This window comes from Pleuronectes platessa, chromosome 4, assembly GCF_947347685.1.
Source record: "Pleuronectes platessa chromosome 4, fPlePla1.1, whole genome shotgun sequence".
NCBI lineage: Eukaryota > Metazoa > Chordata > Actinopteri > Pleuronectiformes > Pleuronectidae > Pleuronectes > Pleuronectes platessa.
In genome coordinates, this window is record NC_070629.1 from 12,603,144 (window position 1) to 12,622,837 (window position 19,694).

Genomic DNA, 19,694 nt, shown 5'->3' on the forward strand with positions numbered 1-19,694 from the left:
TGCAGAGTATGTCAATATGTAAGTTTTTTTTAATTGAAATCAGTTAATTGTTAACTGCTGTCACATTTCCTCTGTTTCCTCTGCTGTGCAGGTGGGAGGTAAGGGAGTGCTGGGCAGTGTGGGCATAGTTATGTCCATAAATGAGCAAGAGGGCATCGCTACAGTCAAGTTTCCTTCTTGCGAGTACAATAGAGCTTGTAAAGCCTCAGACATCCTGACAGTTCCCATATCACGCCTCTGCACTCCAAGATCTGAGGTAAGAATTCAGTCATAAGTCTCTGCCCTTGATTTTCCACAGCTTCCTGAAACTTACCTGCGTCTCTCTTTATACCTTAACTCCCCCCAAACAGGCTCTGCCTCTCTATAAGCTCTCTATCACTGAAAAGGTGGTGCAAGCAGTGCAGTCCATGCTCCTGCCACAGGAGGGCAGTCTCTCCATTCACACCTCTCTTCCAGCTACAGGAGATGGCTCCAGCCCAGTAATGGCTGCAGTGCGCTTGTTGGCTGAAATAAGAACCAGGTCAGTTGACAATGGTTTAATTAATTTCTTGACAAGGTGGCAGATTTCATTGAATCCATATTAAATCTGTTCAGTTCAGTTTTGTAAGGAGAACTCTGTTCCTATTTTGAGAAGACTTCTCTAATCCTCACTAGTTCCAGGTGTACTGATGGTTAAGGTTGAGTTGTGTTGTTTTTAATCTGCTTTATCTAAACCCTTTGAAAATGTAAATCTGTCAATGTGATGTAATCATGTTAAAAATGCTTTAAAAAACACCAAAACCAGAGATTATACAAATTTCACAAGGTTCCCATTTGTTTTTCCAGGGCCTGTCTGGTGATGGCACAGCTCCTAGAGGACAGCTCCTTCTGTGAAGAGTTCATTCAGCAGTGTCCTGCAGCTGTTGAGGTTCTCAACTTGGTTGCGCAGGAATGCAGCCCTGGTGAGCATTTATTCAAACAAATCTGTAATCTGCATTTATAAAAATGTACTGAGTCTGTAACACCCTACACTTTAGGCAGTAGCGTGTGTGTGACAGAGTTCTGTCATCTTGTGCAGGAGAGCGTCTTGGCATGGTTGAGGCTCAGTGTGAAAGAGTGAGAATGCTGTACCGGGACTGTGCTCGACCACCGCCTCCACCGCTGCAGACAGACAGACGCCAGGTGGGAGTTAACAAGTTTATTATAAAGTTTTAGTTTTTATTACTGTAATTATTGATTAAGAGAAATCCCCCCCATCATTTAACATACATGTGGACTGTATGCAGCAGAAAAAACACATTTATTTTGGAGGGAGGTTGAAAAAGTCTCAACTCGTAATCAATTTTAAAACCTTCAGAAACGTTTTAATGTACTTAACAGTCCTTTTCCTTTTGATGCGTTTGCCTCACCAGCCCAAGGAGATCACCTGGTGTCCGTCCCGAGTGTTCCCTCCAGTCCGTGCTTGCATGTTCTCGTCCCGTCTGACTTCTGTCACCTTCTTGGCTGATCCAAGTGCTGGAGGAGGTCTTCCTAGAGGCACATTCATCTACGCCACCTCTGCTGTTCCAATTCAGGTGCTCACATTACAATAATATGCACAGTACTGCATTGGTGTTTCCATATGTTTGTTTGAACATTTATTAGTCCAATTAAATCAATCATATTTATGTTGCTCTACACTCTTTCATTTACTTCTCTTTATCCCTGAAGGCCCCATCTTTTTACTGGGAGATAGAGATTGTCTCCTATGGAGATTCTGAGGAGGACAGTGGTCCGATTGTGTCCTTTGGTTTTGCCACTGAGGCAGAGAAGAGAGACGGAGCATGGACCAATCCAGTCGGCACATGTCTGTTTCATAAGTATGTTCAACTGCACATTCAACCTTTTCTTCACTGCTCTATTTCTGACCTGAGTGCTAACTGCTTTCTTCTCTTTTGTGTTGTTCCATCTCTGTGTGTCTGTCTCCTGTCTGTGTGTGTGTCAGTAATGGTAGGGCAGTGCATTACAATGGCTCCAGTCTGCTGCAGTGGAAGAGTGTTAGGCTGGATGTGGCTCTACTTCCTGGTGAGACTGGGGATAAATCGATTTTTCTACGTTTACATTTTCTGCTTTCTCTGTTGTTTGATTTAGTCAATTTATTCTTCAATGTATTGTATGTTATGGATTTTAGCGAACCTCCTTAAAACTGTTGTATCTTAACTGGCTGCTTTTTCAACACAACCTTAGAATATACTGTTTTCATCTCAAGCAATAGCCAGTGTTGGCATGTTTTAAGTATGTTATTGTCAGATATGAGATGTGATCTTACGTGTGCATAAACATAGGGGACGTGGCTGGAATAGGCTGGGAGCGTTCTGAGGGCACGCCTCCACCCCCTGGTCAGGCCCCTAAAGGCAGGGTCTACTTTACCTACTGTGGCCAGAGGCTCAGCCCCATCCTTGATGATGTAGCCGGCGGGATGTGGCCCCTGGTGCACATCCAAAAGAAGGTGAGTTTCTGCCGACTAAAATGACTTTGAATGCTTTTGTTGTTAGGCTCTTGTAAAACTTGCCTTCACTGTTGCTGTTTTGTAGAACTCAAGGATCCGTGCCAACTTTGGGAGCCGGCCGTTTGCGTACGCAGAGGGACAAGCACACAGAAATGCGGCCGACTTGTGTGTCGACCTTGCAGAGGAAATAAGTGCAAATTTTGAAGCACTGCCCTTTGCCATGGCTTCAGACAGCGATAATGACGCAGGTGCAAGTGTGACATCAGACTCGGGCTCCCATGGACCGCCTTGTCGGATCGCTGCTGTCGCCGTTCCCCAGCCACGTATGTCAATCATCTTCATCTCAGTTTGAATAAAAATATGCATTTCACTTTTTACACTTGTTTATCATTGTTTATTGTGGTTAATTAGTATTTTCTGTTGGTCTCTCCCTGTTGGTTCAGAGTACAACAGTGACCTGTCGTGCCATTACAAGATTGAGCTGAGCTACGAGAACCTAGTCACCTCTGGGCCTGACCCACATCCTCCACCTATAGCAGATGATGAGAGTGACGACGAGGATGATGACGATGTCCCACGGGTGAGTAAAGACTTCCCTGTTTCTCCAAGCCATGTCCAGAAGAAATTGTGTGCTTGTATGTTTTATTATTTATTCTGCTTTGGGTTTGACATTAGGAGGACCACTATGCCCTGCTGGTCAAGGCCTGGGAGACCAAAGTGTTTCCTACCATTCGTAGGAGGTTCCGTAACGAGGCCGAGAGGAAATCTGGCCTGGACCAAATCAAAGGAGCTCTGCAGCTGGGTAAAGAATGAAAGAATATCACTGTTATAATCATTGACTAAGTCGAGGAATTAACTCATCGGTAGATCCATAAACTAAAAAGGGTTAAGGTTAAGGTTAGGGTTTCTAAAAAGGTAGTGAGAGCATTTTGTGTCTGGATCTAATCCTGAGTGGGTTGCCATCAGCAATTATTATATGATGGGACAGAACCTTTACTGAATAGAAATTGAAAATATATAAAGATGAAAAACTTCCATCAGTTTCCATCCTCTGTACTTTGTTTTGGACCTCCATTTCATGTTGGCAGCATTTTTTGAGTTACGCTTTGACTGTTGAAATGCTTTTTCAGTACATTATATAGACTGGCACAGTTTTAAATATAACTTTTTAAAAATCATTTGTGAAAATTACATGAAATCAACTCAAAGAAGTTAATAGCCTCTTTTATTTAAGGAATGCCATATCAAGTCTGAGCCGATGCATATTTTATATTCACATTGAGTTTAGAATTTTTCCAAAAATGATGTTAAAATAGGTTAAACTTAAAAAGCTTTAATATTGTTGTTCTCTGTGGTTTGTTTCATTGGAAACAGGCATGGTGGACATTGCGAGACAGACCGTGGAGTTCCTGTATGAAGAGAACGGTGGAATCCCTCGTGACCTCTATCTCCCGACCATTGAAGACATCAAGGATGAGGCCAACAAGTTCACGATTGACAAAGTTCGCAAAGGTTCAGCTCGCCTTCATTACTGTAGAAGCTGAAATGATCTAACCTTGGGTAATATTGCAAGAGCTGCATTAAAACCAATAATAACTTGCTTTTTGAACACAGGCTTGACGGTAGTCATCCGCTGCCCAGACAGCAACAACACCAACAGCACGACTGGGGGAACAGCTCTGCCGAAGTTTGCCATCCGGGGGATGATGAAGACATTTGGTTTGCATGGGGTGGTGCTGGATGTGGACTCTGTAAGTACAGCACTGGATGCTTCACTACCCTCTGTAACTTTAATCAGTATTCTAACTTGTTTCCGTTCATGGGCTTGTGTTTTTTGTTAGGTGAATGAACTTGTGCAGGTGGAGACCTATCTGCGCAGTGAGGGGGTGCTGGTGAGGTACTGGTATCCTATTGAGATGCTGGAGCGCCCGCCTGCTGGATCTCGACGCACTGCGGCCAACGGCTTAGTGTCACTAGACAGCAGCAACATTCAGATTCATAGGTAACGTATGGACTTGATGAGGATGATTCATATTCCTACACTGTGCTTCAAATCAAATCTAACTTCCTTCTTTGCTCCAGGGAGCTTCTTCGCTGTGAGAGTGCACTGGCTCGGTTATACTGCCGTATGGCCTTGCTCAACATCTTTGCCCCCAAGAGTCCCCACACCTTCACCCGTCTCTTCCACATACCTGCCATCCGCGACATCACCTTGGAACACCTGCAATTTCTGTCCAATCAGCTGCTGGCTCCACCCCTCCCTGGTGAGTGTAAAGTATGAATTGGATTTCTCCTTGTGATGTAGTTTTTCTGTTCTGTTTCTGTGCTAAATGCTGTGATGTTGTTCTTCCTGCAGATGGCACTATTAGTTCTAGTTCTATCCTCCTGGCCCAGTCATTGCTTCATAACCTCCAGGGCCAAAGCTGCTCTCCCACAGACCTGTTCTATCAGGGGAACGCTCAGCCCATCCGGGAGTGGTTGACGGTGGCCATCACCCGTGCCTTGCATCAAGGAGAGGAAAGCTTGCTGGAGCTCACAAGGCAAATCTGCTGTTTCCTCCAGGTCAGCTCTGCTAATCAATTCCCTGATTTAATAAACATTATACCACTTTGTAAGGACTCTAAAGTCATTTTATATATCTGTTCATTTTGACAGAATGCTCCAGAGCAGTTTACATCTGAGGAGTTTCCTGTGACTGAGTCAAAGGTCAGCATGGATGTCAGCTTTCCAGGTGCTGCATTTGTGATCGTCTCCTGCAAGGAGAGCCAACTAGGCTGCCGCAAAGAGTGAGTGACTTTGCTTCATCACCTCAGCAATAGTTGATGAAAATGGATTTCTTGCAATCTAAAGTTTTTTATTTCTCTCTTACCTTTTTCACTCCGTTAGCTCAAGCTTGTACAAGGCTCCTTGGGCTCGAGTCATGCTGTATGGGCAGGGTCACAAAGTGCGCAGAAATGGCCAGCTAAATCTGATGGAGGCTGTGTGTTATCCTCTGGATGCCTCACCTACCAACACAGGCCTTACTCCCCCTCCCACCACCAATCAATACCCCTCTGTTATCATACCCGCTGATAAGGTGCACATCAAACTCGGTGAGTAACTCTTAAAAGGAAATTCATACAGGCTGCTTCAATTGTCATAGAAACAACTCTACTGACAGGATTCAAATTAATTTAATATCCCATGTTCTTGATTACAGGGGTGTCGCCCCCTCCTGGTGCTGTGCTGGTGCTGCACTCCTTGCCACTGGAGTTTCCTCTGGCCATGGCGTTTGCTGAACAGCTGTTGACGTGGAAGCTGGGAGACAGCACTGAGCGGTCAGAGGATGAGCTGGACACGGTTCCCTCGTCCGTGCTGCTGCAGGTGGTAGAACTACTAGGTAGGTGGAACACTCATTATAACCACATTTTACAAGTCTCACTTATTAACCTGTGAGTGTTGTTGGATAGCACAATATCAGAATATAATAATAGTGAAAAAATATTCTATAACCATTCCAACAGACACAAAAGTGGATTTATATTGTTAAATCTTAAATTATTGGTTTGGAATTTTAATAACATGCTAATTAACATCTCCTAAATGTTAAAAAAAAGCCCAGAAGTAAAAACTTAGAGATACGTCACCAAGTCCTTGCTCGAACATCACTCCACAACCTACATATTCATTATTCTTAGCTGCTACCCTCATCAAATATACGTCAAGGTGTTCCAGAATCACAACTTTCAGTGTTTTCTATGTCATTGTTATTATTGTTTTAGGTGGTGTGCTTTGGACTACTGATCTGGCGCCCTCCATCAAAGAACTCATGTTTCACTTGTTGGCTGAAGTTTTGCGGAAGATCCACCAGTTGGAGCAGAGGAAGAGCCCAGCTGGTCTTTCCAGCTCCATCGCTCTGCTGCTTAACCCCTGCCTCGCAGTGCTCATGGCCCTGCAGACAGAACTGCGCAAGCTCTACGACCGGGAGACTCAAGGATGGTCTGCTGGAGGGGCTGGAGCAGGGGGCTCCTCATCTGGAGGCATTGCATTGGCTCTGGGGGCAGAGCAGAGCCGCTTCTCCACCTACTTCCACGCTCTGATGGAGGTGTGTCTGGCTGTCGCAGAGGTGACGCTTCCTCTCAATGTTGGTGGCACTTCAGTGGGAGCCTTGTCCTCAACCAGCGCCCCTAACCTCAGTGACTCTTCCTCGTCCTCATCATCGTCCCCAGGTCAGACGCCACAGAGCCCCAGTCTACTTTCCAAACGCAAGAAGGTAAAGATGAAGCGCGAGAGAGCAGCTGCAGTGGCAGCAGCAGTCTCTGGGAAACGTGGCAGCGGAGGTACGCGGTTGTCAGAGAGTGACAGTGCACTGCTGAACATGGCGGGCAGTAAACCTGAGGACATGCTGTGGTTCCATCGCTGCCTCACGCTCCTCATGATCCTACGACATCTTGCCAATAAGGACCCTCAGGGTTTAAGTGTCACCAGTGACGCAGTGACCGATGCCTGCCAGGCTCTGGTGGGCCCCACTGCCCACAGTCGCCTGCTGGTGCTCTCAGGTATCCCCACGCACCTGGAGGAGGCCGTGGTTCGAAATGCTATCCGCAGGGCTTGCAACGCACATGGAGGGCTCTTCAAAGATGAAGTCTTCATCCCTCTGCAGGAAGAGGACCCCAAGAAGCCCAAAGCTGGAGCTGGGGTTTGTAGCCCTCAGGATGGCAAGGCAGGCCCTGAACCGGAGCGCCCTTTCCCCAACAACGGAGGTCCTGAGAGTCCCGACAGCTCCAGCAGCGCCACTCCAGCTTTAAGTGTGAGCGCCTCTGCTTCCACCAGCCAGACGTCCATATGCAGCTCCTCTCAGGGAGTCTCCCGCACTGCCAGTGAACTCTCAGTCGATCAGGAGCTGTTAGGTGTCCAACCTCTCACTCCTGCGGCTGCAGGTTTGGCTGTTACTTACCCGCAGCAAGGCCCCCAAGACCCCCAGACTGTTTCTAGTCAGGAGAGTCTCGATACCTCCCTGTGTAGTACAGGAAGCCTGGGGAGTCTCGGCAGTTTGGGGGAGCCTCTCGACAACGCAGATACACCGTCGGTGTCAGATGGGGGCTCTGTGCACACTGTCAACTCACTGGAGAGCAACGCCGTCATGGCTCGGCCCATCAAGGGCTATGCTGTCATTGAGGTGGGATAATTAAGAGCACAATAATGAATCCTGGATGTTTGAGTTTTTGTTTTGTTCTGGGTAAATATATGCCTATGTTTCTTTTGTGGGTTATAGGTCCGGTCTCGGGCCAAAGTGGAAAAAATCCGTGCCAGTCTCTTCAACAGCAGTGACTTGATAGGATTGTCCAGTCTGGAAGGTGAAGAGGATCTAATGGAGTTGACCAATGAGGAGATCCTCACAGCCTCCAGCGTTAACCAAAGCCTGTTTGACACACAGGGAAGCTCCGCCCTTGAAGACTACTTCCTGGACAAATCCATCAGAGGTTGGTGTTTGACTCTGATCAGATATTTTATGCTTCTGTGACTGTGACATTTATTCTGGCAGTTTAACATCTTCAATGATCTGTGACCTCATTTCAAGGTGAGAAGCTTGTCCTTGGAGCACGAGATGTCCTAACAGACATCTTTAAGAGCTGCGTGCACTCGGAGCAGATGCTCAGCCTCACACCGGCCAAGCCAGTGAAAGTGTCTGACATTTATCTCAGCAAAGAGCAGATCAACGCACAGACACCTGGAAACCTCCTGCATACTTTCTTCACTCATGTCAGACCTCCCAAGAAAGTACTCGAAGATCAACTAACACAGGTACATAACAAAAGGTGTACATTAATGGATGAATAGCATGATCACATTGTTTATACTACATGTGCATTTATGTGTGTCACAATAATTTGGTTCTTATTCAGATTCTAAGAAAGTATGGCACCCCCAAGCCCAATAAGAACAAATACAGTAAAGCTGGAAAAGAGCAGCATCAAGGGAAAGTGGTGAGCACCAAGAGGCCCATCACCAAACCTCCCACCAAGGAAAAGTCTGTGCTCAACAGTGTCAGGTGAGTCATTTACTACACAACACTTCAGAAAGGAAGCACTTATTTTTATTATATTATATATATATTTTATTTTATTTCCTGGCCTCTTGCATCTGTCAGGACGGCACTGAGTGAGAAGAAAACAGTCCTCAAGCCCAAATCTCCTGAGAAATGCAGACCTGATGAGAAAGATGTGGAGAAATCTCCTGCTAAGAAAACTGAAGGTTGGTGGTCATCACAAACATCACAGAATATGTTATTGGATGAATGGTTTGATGGTGGAGTTAACAAGTAGTGTTTAAAATATGTTCTCAGCAAAGGCTAAAGTTTTGTTGTTGCTTAAATTAGGGTTTAATAACAGAAGAAAAGTCTGAATTTTCTGCTCCTATCTTTGTTTTAATATCACTGGACATCAAATCCACTGTGTCCTTTTTCTTTGCAGTAGTTGAGGTTACATTTTTAGAAACTATGATGCTTTACTACCCAACAAGAATAGAGTCTTGTTTTGGAACCCGGAGCCGTGAACATGCCTCACATACCACCGTATTTCCTTCAGTCCCAGAGGAGAAGTACCTGACACTGGAAGGCTTCCATAAATTTGCTGTTGACCGGGCTAAACAAGACATCCGCAGCGTCTGGAGGGCAATTTTGGCTTGTGGTTATGACCTCCACTTTGAAAGGTGAGAATGTCAACCAGCACTCAGACTGCTGTAACCCAGATACTGTCGTACACACACTGGCTCTCTGGAAACTCAAAACAAAAACTTTTGTCAACAAATAAACAAATAAATAGTCACTTGTGAGACAAATTTTCAATATGGTTTTTAATTGTTGTCAGCAGTCTATAACAACGGCAGTGTATATAGTATATTTTATGTCAGAAAGAAATCCCCATGATAAACATGTACAGCATGCTTTATTAAACCAAATTAGATGATCAAATTAAGTATTCAAATGATGTGATGTGTAAATCAGTTTATTTAGTTTGTATGATGTTTAAAGTGAAAAAGCTGTGTGTCAAATGCAAAGCAAAGCAGAAGGATAAACTCAGGGAAAAGTAACCAAACCAGAATGTGCTGGATCAGAGCAGAGTGAGAGAGAATAACAACAGGAGGCCTAAGTAACTTTAAGATGGCAGTGTACTCAAAGTAAACTAATGCAGTTGTTTTTTGTGTTTTGGTTGTGTTTTCACCCAAATCCTGATCGTCTAAACGAGATGTATATAATTATGTTCTTATAAAAAACTCTCTCTTTCACTTTCTAGAGGGTAAAAATGTCTCAGAGTAAGAGATCTGTGTTTAACAGCAGCTGTCTTCTGTAACAGATGCACCTGTATAGACACGCGACACGCCCAGAAGGCTTGTAGGAAGTGGAGCTTGGAAATGGATGTGGCGTTGGTCCAGTATATCAACAGGCTGTGCCGTCACCTGGCCATCACACCAGCCAGACTACACCCCCATGAAGTCTACTTGGACACCAGTGACGCTGCTGATCCCCGTGTGGCTTGCCTGCTCAGTAAGAAACCGTCCTGTGCAGTAAAGCATGCCCACACTCTCACTCGTTGTTTCGTCTGCTATATATTTATCTGTTTGTGTATTTTTCAGACGTGCCTGTGGAGAGCCTGCGTCTGCGTTTCGCTCTCCTGCAGTCCCTCAACAACTCCCTGGAGACTTTCTTCCTGCCGCTGGTAGAGCTAAGACCAACTAGCACCTATCAGAACAGCATTGCAGCATTGCTGTGTGAGGCCAAAGGTGAGCAGGATCTCAGCACATCACGAGACGGTTAAGTTACTATGTGCGGCATGGCTGTGATGTGACAGTATCAGTGTATTGACCTAAAACAACACACACTGATGTGATCTTTTTTACACCCCCCACCACTTCCTCTGTCCTCTTAGGTCTTATCTTCTACGACACTAAGGTCACAGTAATGAACAGAGTGCTGAATGCCACAGTACAGCGAACAGCTGATCACGCCGCTCCAGAGATTACACTGGACCCTCTAGAGATAGTGGGAGGTAGTTGTTCCTTTTGCTTGTTTATCTTTTACATTTTCATATCCCTCGTACTTGCAAACATTCTCTGTGTCTCCGGTGTTTGTCCTTCAGGTGAGATCCGATCATCAGAGAACACGTATTTCTGTCAGGCCGCGCGCCAGTTGTCCTGCGTGCCGTCGTCCCAGCTTTGTGTGAAACTGGCCAGTGGAGGCGACCCGACCTACGCCTTCAACATCCGCTTCACTGGAGAGGAAGTTCACGGCACAAGTTAGAATTTCTCCTTCACATCTTTTTTCTGCACCACCTGACAGTTTCTTACTCGTCAAGACAATGTTTCTATTACAAACCCGACTGATGCTTTTATGGATCTGCGTCTCTAGGTGGCTCCTTCAGACACTTCCTGTGGCAGGTGTGTAAGGAGTTACAGAGCTCTGCCCTCTCTTTGCTGCTCCCCTGCCCCAGTGCTGCAGCGAACCGGAACAAGGTAACGTCTTTCAGTATCTGACAGGCTTTCAGTTTGTCCTGGTTTTCTTCGAAACAAGATATATGCTGTGTACTGTAATCTCACAGTTTCCTCTTAACCACTAAATAGTTGGAGTTTGGAGAGTTCTGTGAATATCCCAATCCAAACAACAGTCTTTCTAAGAAATATATCTGCCACAACAAAGTTAATCACATTGTGTTTTTGTTCTCCTCAGGGCAAGTACATACTGACTCCATGCCCTATAAGCTATGCAGAGGAACAGTTGTTGCACTTCTTTGGTCAACTTCTGGGCATAGCCATCCGTGCAGACGTGCCACTTCCTCTTGACCTACTGGGCTCCTTTTGGAAGGGTCTGGTGGGCGAGCCCCTGGACCCAGAGCAGGACCTGCAAGACGCGGACGTTCTCACATTCAACTACGTCAAAAAGTTTGAAAATGTAAGGGGAAGCTACCTCGATGTCTTCTGCATCGTTGCTTTTTGATGTCTGGCTTCTTTCCCTTCCTGCCATGACAACTTTATTTGATTTGCTCTTAAACCCTGCAGGTGAGTGATGAGACGGAGCTGGAGGGCCTGTGTGCAGAGATCTCCTCCCAGCACCACTCAGGAGAAAGTCCCGACTCTCCCAGCAGGCCCTGCTGCACATTCACCTACATCACTATGACTGGCGAGGAGGTGGAGCTTTGTCAGGGAGGTCGCAGACTCACTGTCAGGTACCTGCGCTGCTGATTTTCATGTCTGTGATGATACAGAGCAAATTTTCTATAGATTTACACACAAACCCTTGTGCATTGGTCTGTGTTCACTCTGGATGTGTCGTATTCTTCTTCATGTGCGTGGTAGCTGGGAGAATAAGGATGTGTATGCGCGGGCGGTGCGGAGCCTTCGTCTCAGGGAGCTGCAGAACATTGAGTGTATGACAGCAGTGCGTGCAGGGCTGGCCTCCATCATTCCCCTGCAGCTCCTCACCATGCTCATCCCCCTGGAGATCGAGCTGCGTACCTGCGGCTTGCCTTACATCAACCTGGAGTTCCTTAAGGTAAAGTTGACATTGAAATCTGTTTATCCTACATTATAACTCCCTCCATGGATGATACAGACCTGCTCTGGGCCAACCGCACAACCCACTTTAATGAAGATCTTGTAGATTTAACCGTTAATATATGATAAATATTGTACAGCTGTTTTCAGACGTCTGTGTCCATGTCCTTTGCCTTAGAATTAGTTTTCTTCCAGTTTTGGAGACATCATATGAACAAGCATTCTTGCTATGAATTATCTGGAAACTGTCCTGCTGTATTGTCACATGGACTTACTTCAGGACATTTTAGTTGCAGGCTAGCAGGAAAAGTTATCGAAAATTTCTGGAGCAACTGACTTTTTGCATTGTCACATACAGCCATAATTTGAGGAAAAATGCCCAGACTTAAGTACTGAAAACACCTTAAGTAAACTGGAGGGATTTGTTATATAAGGATTCAACATTTCTTCAGACAGAAGTGTTTGTCTCAGACCTGGGAGATGAGAAAACACATCTGATCTCAGTACACCCAACGCTTCTTTCCCTGTGCAGGCTCACACCATGTATCAGGTGGGTCTGATGGAGACGGACCAGCACATCGAGTTCTTCTGGACCGCCCTGGAGATGTTTACTCAGGAGGAGCTCTGCAAGTTCATCAAGTTTGCGTGCAACCAGGAGCGCATCCCCTTCACATGCCCCTGCAAGGACGGGGGCCCGGACACTGCTCACGTTCCCCCTTACCCCATGAAGATCGCACCTCCTGACGGTGCTGCAGGTAACGGAGGACACGGCCTCAACAGTGCTGTGATTGGACATGCGGGATGCTATCTTAGTGTGAAGTCCATCTTAGTGACGTTCATCAGTGCGGAAACTACTGATATTGATTATCAATTCAGCTCGTCCTGCAGCCCAAGAAACACTTTGAACATGTTTACTACTGCTCGACTGCTTTTCTCTGAATTAGTAAGAGTGAATCATGGTTAGAAAGTGTGATTGTCCATGCAGGAGGACACTCTGTTACATTTCCTATATGTGATGTTCTCGTACACTTAAGTGGCATTGCCCTGAGTTTCCTTAGTCCTTATTTATAAGGGTGATAAGGGTTTACTTGCAGAAAAGATACTCACTTTTATTACCCAGACAAGGCTTTTATCACTAAAAACGCTAAACCACATTGACTGGCCATCTGCATGACAATGGAAAGCTTAAGTGAGGAACACACATAGCAAGACTGAGCACTAGTTGATGTCGTTGTAATCCAGCTCCCTGTGTGGTTGTGCTCTCCAGGTCAGCCGGACTCGCGCTACATCCGCGTGGAGACCTGTATGTTCATGGTGAAGCTGCCCCAGTACTCTTCCTTGGAGGTGATGCTGGAGAAACTGCGATACGCCATCCACTACCGCGAGGATCCTCTCAGCGGCTAAGATGACTCGACAGCTCCCACGTTTCCCAAGCGTATATACCTGCCCCCTTGCCCCCCCCCCCCCCCCCCCCCCCACCCCCCCACCCACTTATTTTGACCTCCCCACACCTTCCTCCGAGACAGACCACGATACTTTATGCTCAGCTGCTCCAACAATACCACACATTTAACATTTACTTCAGGTTAGGCTATTAATGCTTTGCATGTTTATCGCTGATCTTTTTTTTTATTGCCGTTTACACAAATGCTTCATGATTGTGTTGGATGTAATTTTTTTTTTTTTTGAGGAATTCAGGGAAGATAATCTGAATTAGCACTGACACTTGTAACCAGTGTCTGTTCTGGATGCACTGAATTTGCGGATGGCAGTGAAGTGAAACGACTGTGACACCATTAAAATGTAATGTTCACCTTTACCCTTCACTTTAACCAAAGGGTTCCTGCGAATACAACAACTTTACAAAGTTCAACTTTACAGCTGCAACTTCTTCAAATCATGACTACTGAACTCCAGAGTCTGTTCTCAGCTAAGGTCTCTCTACTCTGAGTTGTGAGGTTAAAGGCAACAAACCTGTTACTCTCCTCATGCTTAACCCAGCTGCCTCCCTCTGTCTCCCCTCTGCGTGGCTACAGTAGGACAGTAGAGGGGGACGCTGGTTGTGTGAGTGAAAAGAAAATCCCTGAACAACTTCCACTGAATCATTTTAAACAGAGGTACGACTACTACCAGAAAAGAGGACAATGTGTGATGCTGCCTGATTTAGACCTCGTGAGCTACGAGCAGGCAGAAGATGTGAACGAGCGCTGTACAGGATCTTATGTAGGTTACTGCCTGTTTTTAAAAATATGACTGCTAAAGGACAAACTAACTTATGCCTATATAAACGGAATACATTTTATTCAAGTCTCAGAAGAGAGGGTATATAAAATCATATTTTAAAAAGTCATATTCATCTATTAGTCAATGGGATTGAGCTTTGATTTTTCGATTTCCAAGTAGCTGCGGACACATGGCAGGTCAGCTGACAGTCGGAGAGACATGCTGGTTCTGATAAACTTACGTTTCAGGTTTGTGAACCTGGAGAAGATAATGATGCTCTCATGAGCTGCTCTCCAACATCGTTCGTGTGAAACTGCTACTGAATGTGCAACAGACCCCCCCCCCCCCACATACACACACACACTCCCCCAACATACACAATCTACAACACTGGGGAAGGGGCGGTGAGTCATCATGAGTTCTGCCTTTTCACAGTCTTCTTTGACGAGCGGTGAACAGGATTCTGCTGTTCTTTATTTTTATTTGACCCATAATCGAACATTTAACTTTGTAAAAAATGAAATAGACAAAAAATGTAAATAGTCTGAAGTTATGTTTGATTGCAGTTTTTATTACTTGCTAATTCACTTCACCTTATGATTTTTTTGGTTTGCACTACTCCTGCAAGAAAAAGATTCTAAAAATGAGCAAACTCGGTGATGTCTGTTGGATATCCAGTTTGTTGTGTCGTTATTTTTTATGACCTTTTGGAAAATACCAGTAATCTTCTCACCTTTTTGTCTTGTACTCAGATGGATTCAATTTCCTCTACTCATGGTGAAACATGTTTCTTGTGTGAGTGAAATTGCCATTTTACTTGGATAGAACTGAAAAACAACAGATATGACGACTGGACGCCCACTGGATCGTTTTAACTGCTTGCGAGTCTTGGATTTGGTTCGGTTCTTTTGAAGGGTGATACACCGCTGCTAACGGGGACGCTCTCCTCTGCTTCCTCCTCCCCCTCCTCTGGGGGAGTAGATCAAGTTAGAAAAAAAAAGGACATATCCATTCAAAGAGGTGTTGCGAAAAACATGTGCTGTACATTTACTTGATATTTATTACAATTATTTATGGTTGCATTAACTTAAATTTTACTATCTTACCTCTGCACATCAGAAACGTAACATATCTAAAATGGATTATACAGATGTAAAGAATCAAATGGCATTTGAGATTTCTGTGTCACAATAAAGAAAATGTCTTCATGTACAAACACTTTTCGACTGTTCTGCTTTATGTATTTCAAATTTGGACCCAGACACTTGCAGGATGTTTCGTTTTTTTCGAAGATATTACTCTGACAAACATCAGTTGAGAAAACAAGTTTCTGGAGCTGATTTATGTCCTGCCCTGAAAGGGAGTCATGTGACACTTGACGTGACCTAGTGCACTTTCTCGTCACTTGCCTCCACAGACAATACAGACTGGTGAGCGTGATGAACTATTCCTGTGACGCTTGTTTTTGTCTCCTATAGAACTTGCTCTTCATATAAGGCCCAGTCACCAGCTTGGGTTACATCACTGGGTTGTAAAGCAGACGCCTTTTCAAAGCGGCAAGTGCCGGGCCAGGCCAGTTCCAGCTGGATCTCCAGTCATGCTCCTCAACTCAGTCAGTCACACTATACCTTCAGCCCCATTATGTGACACATGCAAAGGGCGTCGTATGCAAATGCAGAAGCGAGGTTGAAACAGTTTCCTCCGCAAGAATCTGATGCAAATATAATATATATATAATAAACATATATATAGATCAGCCACATTAAAACCAATATCTGGCCTATGGGTGTGTAGCTCCCCCAGCTATAGGATGGGTAGCAAAAACCCTAAACCTGTACATTGGTTTTTATTATAATTTGTATAATTCTACTTATATATATATATATATATATATCAGTATAAAGCCTCGTATTAAGAGCGAGGTTTATCCTTTTTAACACCATGGTCTAACACCACCTAGACCATTAGCATGGTGTTATTTGAGGAATGTCTCCAGCATGTTGACAAGGGTGTTTTTCAAAGGGAGCAGTCATGTGTCCTATACATTCAGCTGTCCCCTCTCTTTTCTTTCTGACATATGGGCCCTACACCCCATGTGTTAATGACTCGCCAACCAATGAGCAGCCTCGAAAAGAGCCACATCCCTAACAGCCCGGCCAATCGAGAGCTTGGAAGTCCATCAGAAGGTGCAGGGGACATCCGCTGTGGTTGTGCAAAACACACGACAGACACACAAACATCTTCTTCCCTGACCTACAGATATTTACAGCAGAGTATCCATCTGACTGGCTGGAATAGACGACAGTGGGATGTAAGGATCTCTCTTGGTGGAGAGGAAAACAAGCTGTCTGTGTTGACGGTCTGCCGCTATATATAAAGTCAGAGGATACATTTTAAATTTTGAGATTCCTCTCTTGTAAACGCAAATGATCAGAGCTGCTCACAGATCTAATTCTGACGGCACCTCGCATCCTCAAAGGTGTGAGGAGCTTAATGACAAAGACAACCACTGAGACCAGGGCTGTTAATGAACTATTAAATCATTTGATGGTATAGGAGAGATTGTTAATAAGCTGCAGCTCCTTTATCATTGTTGTTTCTTATTTTATAACATTTTGTGTCGATTAAACATATTTCGCTATGATAACTTTTCTAAATTATCGTCTTTTCTATAATTTGTTGCTTTGGTTTCCATTGGTCTCAAAAGCTGAGTGCTAAATTGTGCTAAACCAATTTTTTATTCATTTTTTGACATCCTTTTTATACTTTTCCCTGTGTTGTCACTCACACGTGAAGCACTTTGACTTGTGTTTATATTTTTGAAACGTGCTTTTGAAAGAAAGTTCGATGATATAGTCATGCTTCTCTTGATAAAGTTAATGCTTTGTTTTACACACCATCTGCAGCCAGGAATAAGAGACTGTCAATGAAATGACTCCCCAGACAGAATAGTCATAAATATAATTTATTCATTGTTAAAAACATTTCAAAAGTACAAAAAGCAGCTGCTCCCCTCTGGAATGATTCGGGCAGTGGAGCACATGAACAGTGGGATGTAGGGACTGGGACCAGCCGATGGAGGAATAGAAGGAAGGTCAGGAGGTAGTTGGCCCTGCTAGATAATGCCCAGTTGCTTTTTCAGCTTCCACAGTTGCCCCATGCTGATGTTGTTGCCTCCGCACACCACGATGACCACGGGGCCCAGGTTCTGCGCCAGCTTGCCCTCGTCCTGCAGCCGTTTGATGACGCCACTGTACACAGCTGCCAGGGCCGCGCCACAGGCCGGCTCCACCAGGATCTTCTCATCATCTGCAGGGAGAGGAGACACCAGGGGAGGGGGGGGGGGGGGGGTCAGTGTCATGGCCACGTTAGATGTAGTGAGTGTGCCTCTGTTCAGGTGGGTCGTACTAACCTACAAAGTGTTCCACAGCTTTCACAGCTTCTTGGTCCGAGACGAGCTCTGAGAAGACAGAGTGCTCCTGCACCAGCTTCATGGTCTGAGCAGAGACACGCGTCAGGCCCAGGGTGGTTGCGACACTGGGGAGGAAAATAAAAAAAAAAACGTCAGGAAGGAGTCAAATCCACCCAAATGTCATTATGTGTGTGTAACGACATGCTTGAGCAGGTACCTGGTGATAGCAGGTAGAGTGACCAGCTTCCCAGCCTTCATGGCGGCGTTGAGGCTATGTGCTCCGATGGTTTCCATGGCGACGATAGGTACATCAGTCCAGTCGGCGCGCCGCAGTCCCTCCACCACCCCGTTCAGCAGGCCTCCACCCCCCACCGACAGCACGATGGCCCCCGGCTTCTGCCTCATGTCTCGCTCCAGCTCCTTCACCAGAGACGTGTGGCCTTCCCTGAAAACACACAAACACAGTCTGCCTGTCAGCTTCCTGGTGATTCAGTATCAATATCTTTATTTTTATCTGTGCAGACTGTGAGCTAGTTTCTCGTTCTCCTTCTAATGATTAAGTTGTTTATGATCGAGTTCAACACATTGACTGGCGTCCTAAACCTAACCCTAACTCTAACCCCCCCCAGCGTTAGTGCTGTGATAAGATACAGTGTATCTGAAATGATATCTCACCCTGCAATCGTCTCCGTGCATGGGCGCGACTGACATTGTCCGATATGAGTGTTGCTATCAGTCCTTTGAAAATAATTTCAATTTCCTTTTGCTTCGAGAAGAAAGTGTCTTATCAGCCCCCCCCCCCCCCCCCCACACGCAGGGAGCTCTTCAGGGAGAACATGGTAATGCTGACACAGTAACAGACAGACTGACACCGACTTACCAGATAAGGGGGTCGTCAAACGGAGAGATGAGCACCCAGCCGGGGTTGTTGGCCACGAGCTGCTCTCCATATTCCATGCTTTCATTTAGAGCCTGACAGAGACAAGCCACAACTTAGTATGATGTATTCAAAATATAGAACAATCCAATAATCCCTTCTGTACGTCTGTATTTGCCCATTCATCTATACAATTATCCAAATAGTCATATTCAGTGTTATTTTTCATCATATATCTACTGGTGCCGTGTTTACCATTTTGCATTGTCAGAAAATACATCCCTTATTTTTAAATCAGAATAAGATGGAAAGACTAACCTTGCCATGAATGACCACAGTGGCGCCCTCGTCCCTCAGCCTCTCCACGGTGGGATTGGGTGTGACGCTCGGGACCACGATGGTGGCAGGAACCCCGAGCTGATGGGCCGAGTAAGCTGCAGCCATACCAGCGTTTCCTCCTGTTGAGACCAGGAGGGTCAAAGGTTAGTCACAAACACACCAGCAGGGCCAAAGATGAGCATTGGGTAGTATTTTTGTTTTGGTGCTCACCTGAGCAGCAGACAAACCGCTCACATCCTCGCTCTGCCCACTATATCAACAAAAAAAAAAAGATAATACGGTGAGTATTCTTTAAATCACAGGTTGTTAACACAGCAATGACAGATTGGAGATGAGAAAAGTGGAAGCGCTCCACACTGGATCACTTCCCATCCTCTCAGCCACACATCAGTCAACACAAAGTAGAGCTAGGTCATGAAATCAGGGGAAAGGGACTCACAACTTGGCAGAGGTGCCCGATGCCCCTGATCTTAAAGGAGCCTGTTGGCTGAGATGAGTCCAGCTTGAGGTAAATGGAGGCACCAGCCACTTTGGTCATGGCAAGGCTCTGCCTCACTGGAGTGGCCACATGGAGAGGCTGCTGGGTCTTCATCTCACTGCCAAGAAGAAGACAAGCCAAGACTTTCTTTAATCCAAGAAAAAACTTCCAAATACTTGAAAACAGAGTGGATACAAGAGAAAAATAATTCCACATCAAAATGTCCTATTTCCTGTTTGCTTGTTGATTATCCACTTGTTGATTATCTCCGGTGAAAAAAAGGCAACGTAGATGTGTTTTTTTTTTAAACAAACTAATGATGCATCCTATTCACAGTGTAATCACAAGCTCTGAGAACGAGAGAGCAAAT

The 19,694-nt window shown here is 45.3% G+C and overlaps 2 protein-coding genes across 2 annotated transcripts in view; one reads left to right on the forward strand and one right to left on the reverse strand.

Moving 5' to 3' along the window:
- Positions 1-13,440, forward strand: part of LOC128438168 (probable E3 ubiquitin-protein ligase HECTD4) — a 32,686-nt gene extending 19,246 nt beyond the window's left edge. The window contains exons 42-76 of the mRNA XM_053420607.1: positions 92-256; positions 351-520; positions 826-941; positions 1,058-1,161; positions 1,392-1,553; positions 1,690-1,838; positions 1,964-2,043; positions 2,304-2,467; positions 2,553-2,790; positions 2,911-3,047; positions 3,143-3,269; positions 3,842-3,979; positions 4,082-4,218; positions 4,309-4,469; positions 4,550-4,731; positions 4,824-5,029; positions 5,123-5,253; positions 5,354-5,559; positions 5,667-5,846; positions 6,229-7,625; positions 7,722-7,929; positions 8,028-8,251; positions 8,353-8,498; positions 8,598-8,701; positions 9,034-9,157; positions 9,802-9,992; positions 10,082-10,228; positions 10,375-10,494; positions 10,585-10,740; positions 10,854-10,957; positions 11,172-11,393; positions 11,501-11,667; positions 11,798-11,993; positions 12,528-12,750; positions 13,263-13,440. Coding sequence (XP_053276582.1) covers positions 92-256; positions 351-520; positions 826-941; positions 1,058-1,161; positions 1,392-1,553; positions 1,690-1,838; positions 1,964-2,043; positions 2,304-2,467; positions 2,553-2,790; positions 2,911-3,047; positions 3,143-3,269; positions 3,842-3,979; positions 4,082-4,218; positions 4,309-4,469; positions 4,550-4,731; positions 4,824-5,029; positions 5,123-5,253; positions 5,354-5,559; positions 5,667-5,846; positions 6,229-7,625; positions 7,722-7,929; positions 8,028-8,251; positions 8,353-8,498; positions 8,598-8,701; positions 9,034-9,157; positions 9,802-9,992; positions 10,082-10,228; positions 10,375-10,494; positions 10,585-10,740; positions 10,854-10,957; positions 11,172-11,393; positions 11,501-11,667; positions 11,798-11,993; positions 12,528-12,750; positions 13,263-13,399 — 6,819 coding nt within the window. The 3' untranslated portion in view covers positions 13,400-13,440. The remainder of the gene's footprint in view (positions 1-91; positions 257-350; positions 521-825; positions 942-1,057; positions 1,162-1,391; positions 1,554-1,689; positions 1,839-1,963; positions 2,044-2,303; positions 2,468-2,552; positions 2,791-2,910; positions 3,048-3,142; positions 3,270-3,841; positions 3,980-4,081; positions 4,219-4,308; positions 4,470-4,549; positions 4,732-4,823; positions 5,030-5,122; positions 5,254-5,353; positions 5,560-5,666; positions 5,847-6,228; positions 7,626-7,721; positions 7,930-8,027; positions 8,252-8,352; positions 8,499-8,597; positions 8,702-9,033; positions 9,158-9,801; positions 9,993-10,081; positions 10,229-10,374; positions 10,495-10,584; positions 10,741-10,853; positions 10,958-11,171; positions 11,394-11,500; positions 11,668-11,797; positions 11,994-12,527; positions 12,751-13,262) is intronic.
- Positions 13,441-17,333: 3,893 nt separating this feature from the next.
- LOC128438836 (L-serine dehydratase/L-threonine deaminase) lies at positions 17,334-19,438 on the reverse strand. The gene is made up of 7 exons (XM_053421567.1): positions 19,286-19,438; positions 19,057-19,096; positions 18,826-18,965; positions 18,511-18,602; positions 17,848-18,075; positions 17,631-17,755; positions 17,334-17,527 (listed from the first exon to the last, which is right to left on the reverse strand). Exons 1-7 carry the CDS (start codon positions 19,436-19,438, stop codon positions 17,334-17,336), a joined length of 972 nt encoding a protein of 323 aa, XP_053277542.1.
- Between the last annotated feature and the right edge of the window lie 256 nt (positions 19,439-19,694).

Coding starts and splice junctions, on each gene's coding strand:
- LOC128438836 (XM_053421567.1), bottom strand. CDS start 19,438: ATGAAGACCCAGCAGCCTCTCCATGTGGCCACTCCAGTGAGGCAGAGC. Junction 18,076..18,510: donor TTTGACGACCCCCTTATCTG/GTAAGTCGGTGT, acceptor GTGTGTTTTCAG/GGAAGGCCACACGTCTCTGG. Junction 17,756..17,847: donor ACTCTACCTGCTATCACCAG/GTACCTGCTCAA, acceptor TTTCCTCCCCAG/TGTCGCAACCACCCTGGGCC.